The following is a 15,964-nucleotide window of genomic DNA, read 5'->3' as shown; positions in this document are numbered from 1 at the left end:
GTCTTCAACCACATCAAAGACCTGAGAAGGTAAATAATATTACTTGATAAACAGGAAGTTCAATCAAGCAATTTCCAATATGTGCAATAGATGACAGATACAACTGGTTACCCAGACAATCACCCATGCATAGTATAAGCAAAAATGTTATAAAATTCTTGGGTGGTGACATTGTCTGCATTATTCAATGTTAAAAATTATTTATTTATTAATCAAATGAACTTACCTCTGTTATAAGAGTTCAGTAAACTGTTCTAGTTGTAATAATCTTTATTGGCCAGCAGTTGTCACGGTTGTGGGTGCACATGGCACAGACACACGACAGTCCTGCTCAGATTTCATGACAGTGCTCCGTTCCACGTTGTTGGCAGCTTTAAATACTAAATTATGCTTAATAGATTGAGAGTAGTTAATTTGACTCCATACATGGAGAGTAGTTTTGGTGGTCAGACTATCAGGGAACTCAGAGTTCATGACTAGCAAACACAAAGCATGGGTGTGTGGGCCTCAGCATTTGCTGGAGAGATTGCAGCCAGTAGGATGGACACAGCAGGGATTGAGGTGGGAGAAAAGCATGCATAGGCTGGCAGGCAGAAGGAAGTCACCAAGTTGCTATCCAAAATATTTGCACCTACGTGTCAAAGATGTAACTCAGCTGTGGCGATTTTTCAAGTCAGGGGTACCTGCTCGAACCCATGCAGTTGCTGCTCCACCCTGCTCCACAGAACAATAGTCCTAAAACATGAATCAAATCCAGCAGCCAAGAGAAAGAGACTGTTTTTATAGTACCCAAGGCCATGACCAAAGCAGTTCAGCATTTCAAAGGCCATTGGCTAAAGGAGTTCCCACAGAAGGCACTACGCAGTTATTTTAAACTACCATACTTCAATTAAAATATGTCTCTGTAGTTGAGTTATGGATTCCTCTCATCTAGACCCAACTATGCTTTTCTAAATATTTTCTTCAAAAATTTGGTCCCATATATATTTGACTATATGACAGAAAAAGGAGAGCAAAATAACACAAGAGGGACAGACTATTTCTAAAAGGGACTATTACTAGTCATCTCATAATCTTTTTGTTTTGGTTTAACTAAAACTTTTGCTAAAGTATAAATCTCATCTCGAGATTTTTAAGACTTTCTGCAGTACATCTATCCAGGACCTTCTGGCTTTCCTGGTTTCCATAGAGAAGTCAGGTGTAAGTCTGATAGGTTTACCTTTATAAGTAACTTGACCTTTTTCCTTTGCAGCTCTTAATATTCTTTCTTTATTCTGTATGTTTTGTGTTTTGATTATTATATGGCGAGGAGATGATATTTTTTTGGTCCAGTCTATTCGGTGTTCTGTATGCTTCTTGAACCTTCAAAGGGGGCTAAGGGGAAATAGGGTGAGAAACGTGAGAAGGGGAGGATGGGGAGAGCTTGGGGGAATGGGATGGTTGGGATAAAGGAAGGGTAGATACGGGAGCAGAGAAATATATATCCTAATTAAGGGAGCCATCTTAGGGTTGGCAAGAGACTTGACTATAGAGGGGCTCCCAGGTGTCCAGGGAGATGTCCCCAGCTAGTACCTTGGGCAACTGAGGAGAGGGAACCTGAAATGACCCTATCCTATAGCCGTACCGATGAATATCTTGCATATCACCTTAGAACCTTCATCTGGTGATGGATGGAAATAGAGACAGAGACCCAAATTGGAGCACCGGACTGAGCTCTTAAGATCCAAATGAGGAGCAAAAGGAGGGAGAACATGAACAAGGAAGTCAGGACCACGAGGGGTGAACCCACCCACTGTGACAGTGGAGCTGATCTATTGGGAGCTCACCAAGGCCAGCGGGACTGGGACTGAATAAGCATGGGATGAAACCGGACTTTCTGAACATGGCGGACAATGAAGGCTGATGAGAAGCCAAGGATAATGGCACTAAGTTTCTATCCTAATACATGAACTGGCTTTGTGGGAGCCTAGCCTGTTTGGATGCTCACCTTCCTGGACCTGGATAGAAGTGGGAGGACCTTGGACTTCCAGCAGGGCAGGGAATATGGACTGTTCTTCATTCTCGAGAGGGAGGGGGAATGGAGAATGGAGTGGGGGGAGGGGGAGTGGGGGAAGGGTGCGATGTGTGGGAGGAGGGGGAGGGAAACGGGAAATGGGGAGGAGGTAGATATTTTTTTCAACAACTAAAAAAATAAAAATAAAAAGATTATGATCTAATAAAGAAGTCAACTATCAAAAAAATGATTTTTAAGACTATTGGGTAAAACTTGTGTGCCTCAAGATTTTTAAGCATATTGGATGGGATTAAAAGTCTGTAATGTCTGTAACAAAATGGTTAACTTAAAATGTGGAACACTAAAGTTGATAGTTAAAACTATACACGGGTAATCTCAAAGGAAGCGTGTGATGGCTGCTTGCGACCTTCTTAGCTGCTGTGTCCCATCAATGGATCCAGCCATGTGTCTGATAGTCATCCTTGCTACAGCAAGAAAGATTTTGTCATATGAATTTTCTCCTGTGTGGGTTAAAGCAGATTACCTACCATCAGCAAAACAAGGAAAAAAGAAAAAAACACTACTTTTAAAAATGTATTGCATGTATCAACAGGCTGTATGACCTCTATAACTTTTCTGAAAATTTGAAACCATCCCAAAAGCTAAATTTTATTAGAAGATATTTTAAATTATGACACATTTTTATGTCCTAACACTTGTTGTTGAGTTCCTGGTATTGGGTCATGAACTGAGACTCACAAATGATGCAGAATAATCTTTGAATAAATTCACTATTGCTTAACACAACAACCTTTGACTGTTACATCATCTATTTTTCATGTCAGTAGCCATTTGACAATGGATTTTGTTGTTAATTATTTCTTTTTCCTGCACATTAAATATGCCTCCCAAGATTTGCTACAAACTGAACAGGTGGCTAAAGCTGGAATTCTAACAGCACCCACAAAGAGTTCTTTGCCATGTCTGACTACCTTTGGTTTGAAGGAATACCTTTTCCTACTTTAGGATATAAAAGAGAAATACTTGAAAATTTTGATAAGTTTGTAATAAGAGATGAAGACACAGTCATACTGAGTTACCCCAAATCAGGTAAGGACCATCAGTCAGAATGATAGTGAACTGTATGAGACAGGTTTAGGACTTTGATCAACATTCATTTGGGTGATGAGTGGATTGCTTTATAATATCTGATGTTTAAAATAGTTTGTGAGAGGCCAGGCAGTGGTAGCGCATGCCTTTAATCCCAGCACTTGGGAGGCAGAGGCAGGCGGATCTCTGTGAGTTTGAGACCAGCCTGTCTACAAGAGCTAGTTCCAGGACAGGCTCCAAAAAACCACAGAGAAACCCTGTCTCAAAAAACCAAAAAAAAATAGTTTGTGAGAATGGAGAGATGTGTGAGAGTGCATTTTCACTCAAAGAAATACCTCTAAACTGATTTGTATGGATAGAGGATCAGTTAAGCCATGAGGGCCATGTCAGGGGATCCTAAAGCAAATCTGACAGTGTTCTGTCTCTGTGTGGAAAAAAATCATAGAAGAAAGAGAAAGATGAAAGTAAATAAAAGGAATAGTATCAAGAGAAAAAGGCTAGAACTTTGGGGACTGTGAAGCATAATTAATAAAAATATCAGGGAGAGAAATTAGTTTTCAACCTGAAGACACAGGAAGAAAAACTCTTACCTTGACCCCAGTCCAAGATGGCAATCCTGCCTCCAGTAATCTCAGAATGAGACTGTGTCTGAGAGCTGTTTCCTCCATTTTATATTCCTTTCTAGGGCTGGGATAAAAGGCATTAACCACTGGGATTAAAGGCATGAACTGTACAGTTTCTATATCAAACTATTGTAGCTACTGGGATTAAGGGTGTATGTCACCACTACCTGGTCTGTAAGACTGACCATTATGGGTGTTTTACTCTCTGATCTTCAGGCAAGCTTTATAAATAAAATATATTTATTAAAATATAAAATATAGAACAATGACCTCAAAATTGTGACAATATACAAAATTATCTTTTATATTATACAGTCATATAATTTTCATATATATTTCATATATATATATTTCATATATAAATATGAATTGTATATTTAATATACAATTCAGAGTAATTGCTACTTCTCACTGTTTTATTATTTATCGTTACCATTCTGCATATATTACCTGATAAGACTTTTAAAAACTTGACTCTGAATGATTTATGTCTAATTATAATTTTTTTCTTTTTTGGGGGGAGGGGGTTTCGAGACAGGGTTTCTCCGTATCTTTTGGTTCCTGTCCTGGGACTAGCACTTGTAGACCAGGCTGGCCTCAAACTCACAGAGATCCGCCTGCCTCTGCCTCCTGAGTACTGGGATTAAAGGCGTGCGCCACCACCCTCCAGTGTCTAATTATAATTTAATAGCAGTTTATTACACACCTAATCTAATTTTCCATCCTAAATATAACATCTAAATGAAAATCTAAATAGGCCCTTTATATGTTCATTAATACAATATATAAAATCAAGATGGTGTCTAGAATTCTGTATGCAATGGCTTACTTTGTTGAGACAGAGTTTATCAATTAACATCCAGTTCTCTTAAATTTTTTAAAGTGTCCATAGCCATTAGCTGGAATTAAAATGACATATTTATAAGATTAAATAGTTTTGCATATCATCCTGTAGCATCTATATTTTATCATGCTCCTGTTTGAAAATGCTTTTTTTACTTTATTTTTTTGGTATTTTTTTTATTAAAAACTTCCACCTCATCCCCTCCTCCCACTTACCGCACTTCCTCCCACTACACATCCACCTCCCTCTCCAGTCCAAAGAGCAGTCAGGGTTCTATGCCCTTTGGGAAGTCCAAGGTCCTCCCCCTCCATCCAGGTCTAGGAAGGTGAGCATACAAACAGACTAGGCTCCCACAAAGCAGTACATGCAGTGGAATCAAAACCCAGTGCCATTGTCCTTGGCTTCTCAGTCAGCCTCCATGGTCAGCCACATTCAGAGAGTCCAGTTTGATCACATGCTCCATCAGTTCCAGTCCAATTGGCCTTGATGAGCTTCCATTAGATCAGTCTTATTGTCTCAGTGGGTGGGCATACCCCTCATGGTCCTCATAATATAATAACATACACTGAGAAAATTCAGAGAATCATTAGGTCTTAATACAAAAGCCTATTTGCCACAAAGTTCGAAAATTTAAAAGAAATGGACTTTTTCTTAAAGATAAGTAGTATATACCAAAATTAAATCAACCAGGTAAACAATTTAAATAGACCTATTAGTCATGAAGAAACAGAAGCTGTCATAAAAAACCTCCCAACCAAAAAAAGCCCAGGACCAGATGGTTTTAATGCAGAATTTTATCAGAACTTCCAAGAAGAGCTGATACTTATATTCCTTAATGTGTTTCACATAATAGAATCAGAAGAGTCATTGTCAAACTCTTTTTATGAAGCTAGAGTCACCTTGATTCCAAAACCACACAAAGACCCAACCAAGAAAGAGAATTACAGACCAATCTTACTCATGAACATTGATGCAAAAATTCTCAATAAAATTCTGGCAAACAGAATTCAAGAACACATTAAAAAATTATCCATTACGATAAAGGCGGCTTCATCCCAGAGATGCAGGGCTGGTTCAACATACGAAAATCTATCAATGTAATCCATCATATAAATAAACTGAAAGAAAAAAACCATAGGATCATTTCATTAGATGCTGAAAAAGCATTTGACAAAATTCAACACCCCTTTATGATAAAGATTTTGGAGAGGTTAGGGAATACAAGGATCATACCTAAATATAATAAAAGCAACATATAGCAAGCCAACAGCTAATATCAAATTAAATGGAGAGAAACTCAAAGCTATTCCACTAAAATCAGGAACAAGACAAGGCTGTTCACTCCATATCTCTTCAACATAGTGCTTGAAGTTCTAGCAATAGCAATAAGACAACATTTTTCCAATTTTTTAGTAACAAATACAGGAGAATTTCAAGGGTTGATTGATGTTGAGCATTTAACTGCTGCTGTACCAGCTGTTCTAAGACCTTCAGTTTCTCTGTTGTTAAAGGACATGGCTGAATCCAAGGAGGTTTGTCAGTTAACTGTTATAGAGATATGGTTTTTGGTACCTCTGAGAGATCAACAGATGTTATAACCTATTTTTGTACAGCCTGACTCATTGGTGATTGTGTTTTCTGTTAATATTTTTTCCAGAAACTTGAGTTGGTTTATAGTCTGTTTCTAAGATTGGAGAAATGTTAATCTGGGTATTCCATTGTTATAACAAATCACGACCCCATATGGCATCCATCTTTCTCTGTGTCCTTCTAGCTGTATATATTTAAGGTTGTTTTTTTTTTTTTTTTTTTTTTTGATTTTCGAGACAGGGTTTCTCTGTAGCTTTTTGGTTCCTGTCCTGGAACTAGCTCTTTTAGACCAGTCTGGCTTCGAACTCATAGGGATCTGCCTGCCTCTGCCTCCCGAGTGCTGGGATTAAAGGCATGTGCCACCACCACTGCCCAGCTCTAGCTGTATATATTTAACCCATCTAAATGCTTTGTTTTATATGAGATGAGGTTTCAGTCCTTAAAAACTGAGCATCCACATCCTGAGAAGGCAAATTTGGATGCCATGATTCTGGTGTAATCATTGTCACATTTACCCCTGTACACAAAAGACATGATATACAGTTTCCTCGTGTCATTTATTCATGTTCTTAACTTTGATATTTGATCATTTATAGAAGTCTAGAAAATATTGGCTTTTTAGTTTCTCCTCGAATTTTGATTCATCTTCCAAAGCTGTTCTATAATCCAGAGCAGTATTTTTTTTAACAATAAGCACTGGAACCTATAATTTATCTGTGGAGGAGCTTCTCCCACAGTGACTGGGAATGGCAGTACCATATTCAATTTTGGGACCTGTGAGAGATCCCCAGGGATTTCTTGATGGTAAAAGTTTGCCTTGTTTGTCTCTTGTTGAGCTGCACTCATTGTTCCAGTGTTGGCCTTTGCTACATATTCTGCATACTCCAGAAGCAAGGGCTTTCTTTATGGATTAGAAGAAACATTCTTTGTAGGAATTCCCTGTCTACAATCACTTTTTAAGTATCTCTGTTTGCCTTAATTAAAACATTCAACATTTTCGTTTCTCTTTAAGCCTTTGGAAATCATCCCTCCTATCCAAACTTCATCAAAGTCAAGAGACTCAATATTGACTTTGTGTTTAATGCATTCCTTCATAAGTGCTGATCTAATCTTTAATACCCTAATTATTTTTTTTGCATTGCGAATTTTCATTTTCAATAACCAAAGCCTGGTGGTGGTGGTGGCACATTCTTTTAATCCGAGCACTCCGGAGGCAGAGGTCAGTGGAGCTCTGTGAGTTCAAGGCCAGCCTGGACTACAGAGCAATTTCCAGGACAGGCTCCAAATGTACAGAGAAACCCTATCTCAAAATCAAAAAGTACAAATGTCAAAGATCAAATTATTTCCTGTCTTATTTCTCAATCTGGTATCATTCTGTTTATGGTTTTAGTCAATCTTTGCAAATAATCAATAAAAGGTTCCTTTGAGCCTTGTATAGCTTTAGTATATGACTTAATTCTCTTTTCTAATTCTTGAATCTTGTCCCATGCATTTAAGGCTGCTGTACAGCATGGGAACAAAGTGTGTTCATCAAATGTAACTTGACTATTTATATCAGCATAATGGCCCTTGCAAAGTATTTGATCTTGGGGAATCTCAAAACCTTTTGTGCTATTTTGCCATTCAAGGGTCTTAGCATCTGCCTCAACCAGCTTTTCCATTCTGAGAACCATATTCTAATACTGCTGTGAATTATTAATTCCAGTCACTTGGATTAATTTAGTTCTGAGAGGACTATGTATTCAATATCTGTCTCGCAAACACTGAATGCACGCAGGAAACTATAACATCCTTAATATTTTTTTAATCCATCATATGTATAAGTTTCCATTTATATTCTCCATAATCTTTGGGATAATTGTCATTTGCTGGCCTTTCATAAATGGTAACAGAACAAATCATGTTTGGTACACAAACAACCTTATGCCGTAAGTTCATGGTAAGGCAACTTTTAACCACTTATCTCCAGTTCCATCAGTTGATGCTAACATAGTTCACCTCTTAATTCTTTCATCTGTGTTGGGGCACTCTTAACAGTACTAATAAGTTCTTCTAAGGCTTGGAATTTAGTACTAGTTGCCTTAAAGAGGAGTTGAATTTTAAACAGTGAGTTGTTCTAAAGCCTTCATAAGATCAGTCAGTTTCTAATTTTCTCCATTTGTAAATACCTCTAAAGTTTTTATCTTATCTGTCAAGTCTGTCTTATTTTCCTCAGTGACTATCTGTGCATATTATCTTCCAAAATCAGTGTCCTTTCTCCCAATTGCTCATAACCATTCTCCATGGTCTGTATTTTTTCATCCTATTTCTCATTACCATATTGCAAAGTACATACTATTTTAGTCAGTTTCTTATCAAACATTTTTTAATTATAATTTCCAGATTAATAACAATTGTAGCTAAAAATATATCCATCCTAGCAAGGTTGTCTATCTCTTCTAGCATCACATCGATAGTACAAATGAACATATTCCTAATTGCCTCTATAATGACATTTTCAGCTGGTGACAGGGCAAAGCTTTAAAATTTGTAAACCTTTTATTTTCTTATTTTTTAATTTATTTATTATTCTATTGTCTAAATTTGTCAAGTAATTTAAAATTTTGGAGAACTGCCATAGTGTAATAATCTTGATTGACCAGCAGATACTGCTGATGTTCAGATTGCTAGTTCCTGTGAAGATTTTAGGATGTATTAATGATGTTTGGCCATCAGTTGCAGCAGTTGAGGCACCAGAGTATTTCAGGGGACATCCTATATAGTGCTTTGATTCAGGCTTTAGGACCTGACTGTTCTTTGGATGAAATTTCCACCCAGGTCACCCCCCAACCTGGTACCTGTGATTGCTAGGTAGAATTGCAGGGATCCCAGAAGGAGGATGGGAAAAAACTACTTACATACATGTCCCACAGCAGATGATTTAAACCAAACAAATTTGGTTAGAGACAGAAGCTTTACACCACAATAGTTGTCCATTACCATTTGATTGCATTGGATTTGGAGAATTATCAGCACAAAGAAAATTTCCTAAGCAGCAGGACCAAAATCTATCCAGTGTCTGTATAAGCTGAGCAGTACTGATTTGGGAGGACACCCAACAGCTACAAAGGCCTAGACCACACAAGTACTATGTGGCAATGTGTTCATGATAGCCTAGCACAGGTACTTCAGAATGCAGCATGGAGACTGAGGTGAGGGAGGAGGACTTTGGTGGAGTAAGTGCTGCAGATGTCTCTGGGACCTAGCATGAACAATAATTGGAATTCCATAGCAATCGCTAACAATATTGCCCAACCTGCCAAGTGTGTGAGCCTCTGGCTTGATGGAGGGCAATTTTGAGCGAATCTGCCCTCCCACTAGTCAAGTAGGGATTTTAAAAAGTGGGTGTGGACACAGTTAAAACAAGTACAATCAGCCAGCTCCGGTGGGGGGAAGGTCGCATGGAACAGTACGTGGATGGCAGTTCAGTCACAGGCAGGGCTTGCCAAAACTGACGGGCAGTGGTGGAGTTGGGGGGAAAGCTTGTAGGGCAGTGGGACCCTTCAGGGGTGTTTAGGGTACAATCACATGGGAGCCAGGTATAACAGAAACTTTGGGGCAGTTTTACCATTTATTAAATCAAACCCAAGGACTATGATTGCAGGACAAAAGGAGAACTTCAAGTCACATCTCCAGCCACTGTGCTATACTGCCAGGGAACCAACTGGCTACTGCTGCACTGTGATCCCTTTCCAAAGGGCCAAAGGGAACTCCAAACAGTAGCTCTGTTCGTTCACTCACCATCCCAAAGAGAGAGAACATGAACCTCACCCTCAGTTATTATCTGGCCACGTACCCAGAAAAAAAAAACATGCCCTCAGGGCTTCATGCCCCAGTTTCATTAGCTTATCAGACCAAATTCCCACAACATTGGACAATGTCAAGCAGAAGAATTACTATGAACCTTGGTCCAGATAGTGAAAAGGGTTTCAAAACCCAAGTAATGAAAAAGAGGAATCATGGGTTTTGTGGACAGGGTGTTTGTTGGGTGGCAGAAGCATGGAACATTGCCTAAGTATTAGGTTGCTGACATCAACAATAACAGTAACATGGAAAAGTCAAGGGCAGTGAAATGCAGGATAAAGAAGAAAGCTAGAGAAATATCCATTGACAAATAAGCATTTAAAAATAATACAAGGGTGTGTTGTAAGTAGACACAAGGGGTCTTCTCTGCCTTAAAGAGAAGTAGCATTTATATACACACTGGAGAATGAATGCATCTAAACAGCATTATATTAAATGAAAGGAGCCAGGTTCAAGTACAGATTCCATGACTGCATCCCTGTGAAATATCTGATAGTCAATTTCATTGCACTAGAATGTAGGATGATGATAGCCTAGTAGTGGAGAAATGGTAAGTAGGCAGACAGAGTTACTGAGTACTGTCTCAGTTTTTCCAAGTCAAGCATTGGGATTGTGCTGGATGAATATACTTTGTACTTATGCAATATGGACATTGTGAAAACTTCAGGTCTATGTTCTTTGAAACAGTTGCACTGTACATTGTATGGTTGTATATTATACTTGAGGCTTTTTCAAAAGTATTGTTGAAATGAGTGACCATCACTTTTCCTTCTTGTTCAGGAACAAATTGGATGATTGAAATTGTCTGCTTGATTCAGAACAAAGGGAATTCCAAATGGATTCAATCTGTTCCCATTTGGGAACGCTCACCCTGGATAGAAATTCAATATGGATATGAATTATCAATCAATAGGGAAGGACCACGCCTCATCAGCTCCCACCTTCCCATCCATCTTTTCCCAAAGTCATTTTTCAGTTCCAAGGCCAAGGTCAGTGTTAAGTGTTTGAGAAAACTTTTATTGAATGCTCATTGAACATATTTTACCAAGACAAGCCCTGGAGCTCTTGCTGAAATGTACTCTGATTATGTAAGTTGGTGGAGGGAAGCTGGAATTCTCATGCACTAAGTGATGTTGATGTCTCCCTTCCTCAGATTACATCAGAGTACCGGGACATCAATTACTGCATAGTGATTCTGTGAAGGTATATGAGAGAAAGTGAAAAATAAGCTAGCACATTCAGAAACTACATATGTAGGTCAAGCAGAGTTCAAACTCTAGTGTACAGTGGATATTACTCTTTTGTTGTCATCACAGTCACTAAGCTAATCCTGATTCTACACATAGCCCATGCTCTTTGGTGAATCACTCAAGGCAGGCTCACAGGACCAATGGTCTCTTCAAGGAGTTTATTTAAGAGTCTATATCTCATCTCATGCCTTGCCATTTTTATTTATATATTTATATATAATATATATATATATATTTTTATTGAAAAAATTTCTGCCTCCTCCCTGACTCCCTTTTCCTTCCCCCTCCCCCCACTTCTCTCCCCCTCCCTCTCCAGTCCAAAGAGCAATCAGGGCTCCCTGCCCAGTGGAAAGTCCAAGGTCCTCCCCGCTCCATCCAGGTCTAGGAAGGTGAGCATCCAAACAGGGTAGGCGCCCACAAAGCCAGTACATGCAGTAGGATCAAAACCCAGTGCCATTGTCCTTGGCTTCTCAGCAGCCCTCATTGTCTGCCATGTTCAGAGAGTCCAGTTTTATCCCATGCTTTTTCAGTCCCAGTCCAGGTGGCCTTGGTGAGCTCCCAATAGATCAGCCCCTCTTTCTCAGTGGGTGGGTGCACCCCTCACGGTCCTGACTTTCTTGCTCATGTTCTTCCTCCTCATTGGGACCTTGGGAGCTCAGTCTGGTGCTCCAATGTGGGTCTCTGTCTCTATCTCCATCCATCGCCAGATGAAGGTCCTGTGGTGATATGCAAGATATTCATCAGTATGGCTATAGGATAAGGCCATTTCAGGTTCCCTCTCCTTAGCTGCCCAAGGAACTAGCTGGGGACATCTCCCTGGACACCTGGGAGCCCCTCTAGAGTCAGGTCTTTGCCAACCCTAAAATGGCTCCTTTAATTAAGAAATATACTTCCCTACCCCATATCCACCCTTCCATTATCCCAACCATCCCAAGTTCTCCCCATCCTCCCCTTCTCACTTTTCTCTCCCCATTTCCCCTTATCCCCATCCCACCCCACCCCCAAGTTCCAAATTTTTGTGCCTTGCCATTTTTAGATGCCCATTGAGATCAGTAGACACAGCTATTGACTGTGTAACTGATTGATGATCTCCAGAAGGGATCAGAGATATCTAGATTCTAACTTATTACAGCTCCTTGTAAGTAAGAAAGGTTTTTAGAAGTTGCTCTATCATTGAACCTTAAAATATTTTATGCTTGAGCTACAAAGACAAACATAGAAAAACAAACTCTCTTGAAAATATCACAATGAATTGGGACTCTTTACCTATGTGCATGTGTCTTATATGAATTTAGCAAACTCCTGGCTGAAGAAATTAAGGCTTATAGAGATGAATTCTAGAATAATGTCACAAAGAGCAATGAGACAATTATACATTTCATCTTATTAAAATTATTTATTTTAATTAATTAATTTTATTTTGAGATTATAATGTAATTACATACATTATTTCCCTTTCCTCTTCCTCCCTCCAGCATGACCCATATACCCTTTCTTTCTATCTTTCAAATTTATGGTCTTTTTTCATTAATTGTTGTTACATTTGTGTAAGTATATATATCTTCATATTACTAAATACTTAATTGCTACCTGCTCATTCTTACCATATTACTAGTATCTTTTCATATCTGAGAATTTGGATAACCAATTTTTAAGCTTTATAAATGGAAGTCCATTTCTCCCATTCTCAGCATTTCTTAGTTGACTGTAGGTCTTTGTGCAATGGCTCACTGGCTTTTTGCTTTGGATCATGATTACTTTGAAAGTTATATTTTGTAGTTATATTTGCAGAAACCAAGTAGTTTGTCATTTTGCAGATAGATTTATCACAGTACTCATCAGTCTGTGTGCATAAAATGTTCTAACTGAATGGATCGATAGTCTTTCATGACATTAACTTATTGATCTTTACAACAATTGCATCAGTCTTGGTTTGATGTTGTTTTTGTTGGGTTTTTTAAAGCAATATTAGTGACCTCAGTCATTTAGCTGTTACATTTTTTAAATCGAATAGAATTATAAAAATCATTCAGACTATAGATACTTAAAATACTAAAATGTAGACTCATTTTTATATTTGTCCAAATAAAAATAATAAATGTTTTAAAATCCTCATCAATATTTGATTGATATTTCATATGTGTCAGTTAAAAGGTTTGAAATGACTATATTGACCTTCATTTATGTTTTTTTATTTAAGGTGATCTTTGTCGTCAGAAATCCTAGAGATGTTCTTGTGTCTGGTTATTTTTTCTTTCATAAAACTAACAATACTAAGAATCCAGAGTCATTTGGAACTTATTTTGAATGGTTCCTCAAAGGAAATGGTGAGTGTCATGTTAAATATGGAAGCTGGGAGAGGCTTAGAGATATTTTATAAGACAAGGAAAGATATAGCTTAGTCAGGGCTTCAACTCTTTGCATAGTCAGGGATGATCTTGAAGCTCTGCTCCTCCTGCACCCACCTTGAGTTCTAGGCATACATGCACCTATTAACGTGTTCTGACAAAAGTGATTTGTGAGTACAAGTTTAGCTTTTTAGAAGACAGTTTGATACCCACATCATATCTGCTTAAGAGAAAAAAGTGATAGCTTCAACAGTACAAACTATTTCCTCCACAGCATCAGAAATTGACCATGTTGACTGCACCAGATATGATCTCTTGTCAATCAGAAAATGATTAGTTATCCCAATACCACAATTGCCATTATTACTCTAGTGAGCATATCTTGTAAGCATGGTTGAAATATGTATCACAGTGTCCACAGCTCAGTATTAATGTTGATGACAATATCCCACTATCAGACTGCATAATACTTTTTGGTACTATGAAAGATATTCAGCAAAAGGTATATTCCCTACTTGCTTTCTTTATGTACTGTGGCAAGAATATGAGAAATTGGGTCTTACCAACCAGTTATTAGGGACAACTGACAACAGTGACAATTGCCTTTATAATTTGGATCCTCAATTTCTAGGCAACAGCTCCTAGTAAGGTATCCCAACACCAGCAATGAAGTTTTTATTTAATATCCTATGAACCCTTGGAGTTGTATTGTCTATCTATACAAGTACCATGACATAAACTTGTTAATATTTTTAATGAGCTTACAAACTGCTGAGTTTCCATATGTCATTTTCATACATTCTTGTTTTGGCTAATTTTATACCTCATCTTCCCACTCTATCTTTGCATCAACCCATTCAATCTCATATTTTCTCCCTTCATAACCATACCATTGGTGTTCTGGAATTTCTCTTTACTTAAGGTCTCTTTTTTTATTATGTCCCTTTTAATTGTCTAACTTTCAGCCTCCTTTCCTTTCTGTGCAGTTCAAGTTAAGCACACTAACAATTTGTCTATAATCCCAATATGAGAGAGAATGTGAAGTGGTTTTCTATCTGTGCCTGAGTTACTACATTAAGTATATTTTCCAGTACCTTCTATTTTACTGAGAGTTTAGTAATTTCATCTTTATACCTGAATGAAATTTAACTGTGTACACTTATCACAATTTTATTGTCTATTTATCAATTGATGATCATCTAATATGAATCTATTTCCTGAATATTGTGAATAGAGCTTCAGCAAGCACAGATGTTTGTAGATTTTTACAGTCACATATACCTAATATTTGGTAGCATATATCTAACTAGTTTGAGTATTTGCCTAAGATTTGATATCTTGGTCATATGGAAGTTCTATTTTCAGCTTTACACTCTGCAGTGACTTTAATTATGGTTGTGTCATTTTCCACTCACCCCAGTGTTTGCCTTTCCACACATTTTCTACTTAGTATTTAAAAAAAACTAAACTTTATGAAGAAACTTGGAAATAAATCAAAACAATATCCACTGAAATTAAGACTCGGAGTCTACATAAGTTTGTATACAATTTATATACAGTTAGAATTTATATTTAAAAGGGAAGCTGTGAAGCTTCACATTAAATGATCCACTTTTAATATTGCTTATATTTCACTCAGTTATACACCACAAAACCAAAAAACTTAATGACAAATTTAAACTATATAAACAGTAGCCCTATAATCTCTTTCAACTTTTTAATGATTAATTGCACATATACCATTCTTATCCCTTTTTGGTTGGATTTACTTCTATTTAATCTGCACTTCAAACACTTGTTGTCATTTGATTTCTTTCTTTCATTCCTTGTTTTCTCTTTTGGTTTTTAGAGACAAAAACTGTGTAGCAGTTCTTGAATAATTTGTTTTCTTGGCAATGGTCATTTTGATAGGGAACAGATAAAATATCTATGTAGATTTATTTGTATTTCCCTGATGGCTAATGGATTGAATTCTTTTAAAATGCACAGGAGACATTTTCTTTTTTAGTAAAACTGTTGGATTTCACAGTGGAAGTTTTGCTCAATCTTTGTTTTAGTTTTCCTTAATGTTGAGGGGTTGCTTGCTTGTTTGTTTTTCTTCAGAGATCATAGATACACATTGCCCAGGATCATTCAGCTTGCAAAGATTTTCTTCCATTTTGTAGGCTGATTCTTCACATGATTAATGATTTCCTTTGGTAATTAGAATCCGTTTGACTTCATGGTGTCCCACTTGTTGATTATTTGGCTTATTTTCTGAGTAAAATGAGTACTATTTAGAAAGTTTTTAGCTGTGATTCCACCTCAAAATGGAATTCCTACTTTTTCCTCTAACATTTTCAGAGTAATGGTTCTTTTTTTTT

The 15,964-nt window shown here is 37.6% G+C and overlaps 1 protein-coding gene across 1 annotated transcript in view; it reads left to right on the top strand.

The window, feature by feature from the left end:
* Positions 1–2,860: 2,860 nt before the first annotated feature.
* LOC101998679 (bile salt sulfotransferase 2-like) overlaps positions 2,861–15,964 on the top strand; it is a 49,893-nt gene continuing 36,789 nt past the window's right edge. Inside the window, exons 1-3 of the mRNA XM_005371921.2 lie at positions 2,861–3,103; positions 10,784–10,992; positions 13,454–13,580. Coding sequence (XP_005371978.1) covers positions 2,974–3,103; positions 10,784–10,992; positions 13,454–13,580 — 466 coding nt within the window. The 5' untranslated portion in view covers positions 2,861–2,973. The remainder of the gene's footprint in view (positions 3,104–10,783; positions 10,993–13,453; positions 13,581–15,964) is intronic.

This window comes from Microtus ochrogaster, unplaced genomic scaffold, assembly GCF_000317375.1.
Source record: "Microtus ochrogaster isolate Prairie Vole_2 unplaced genomic scaffold, MicOch1.0 UNK139, whole genome shotgun sequence".
In the NCBI taxonomy this organism is placed as follows: Eukaryota; Metazoa; Chordata; class Mammalia; order Rodentia; family Cricetidae; genus Microtus; species Microtus ochrogaster.
This window is presented reverse-complemented; position numbering and strand designations above follow the sequence as displayed.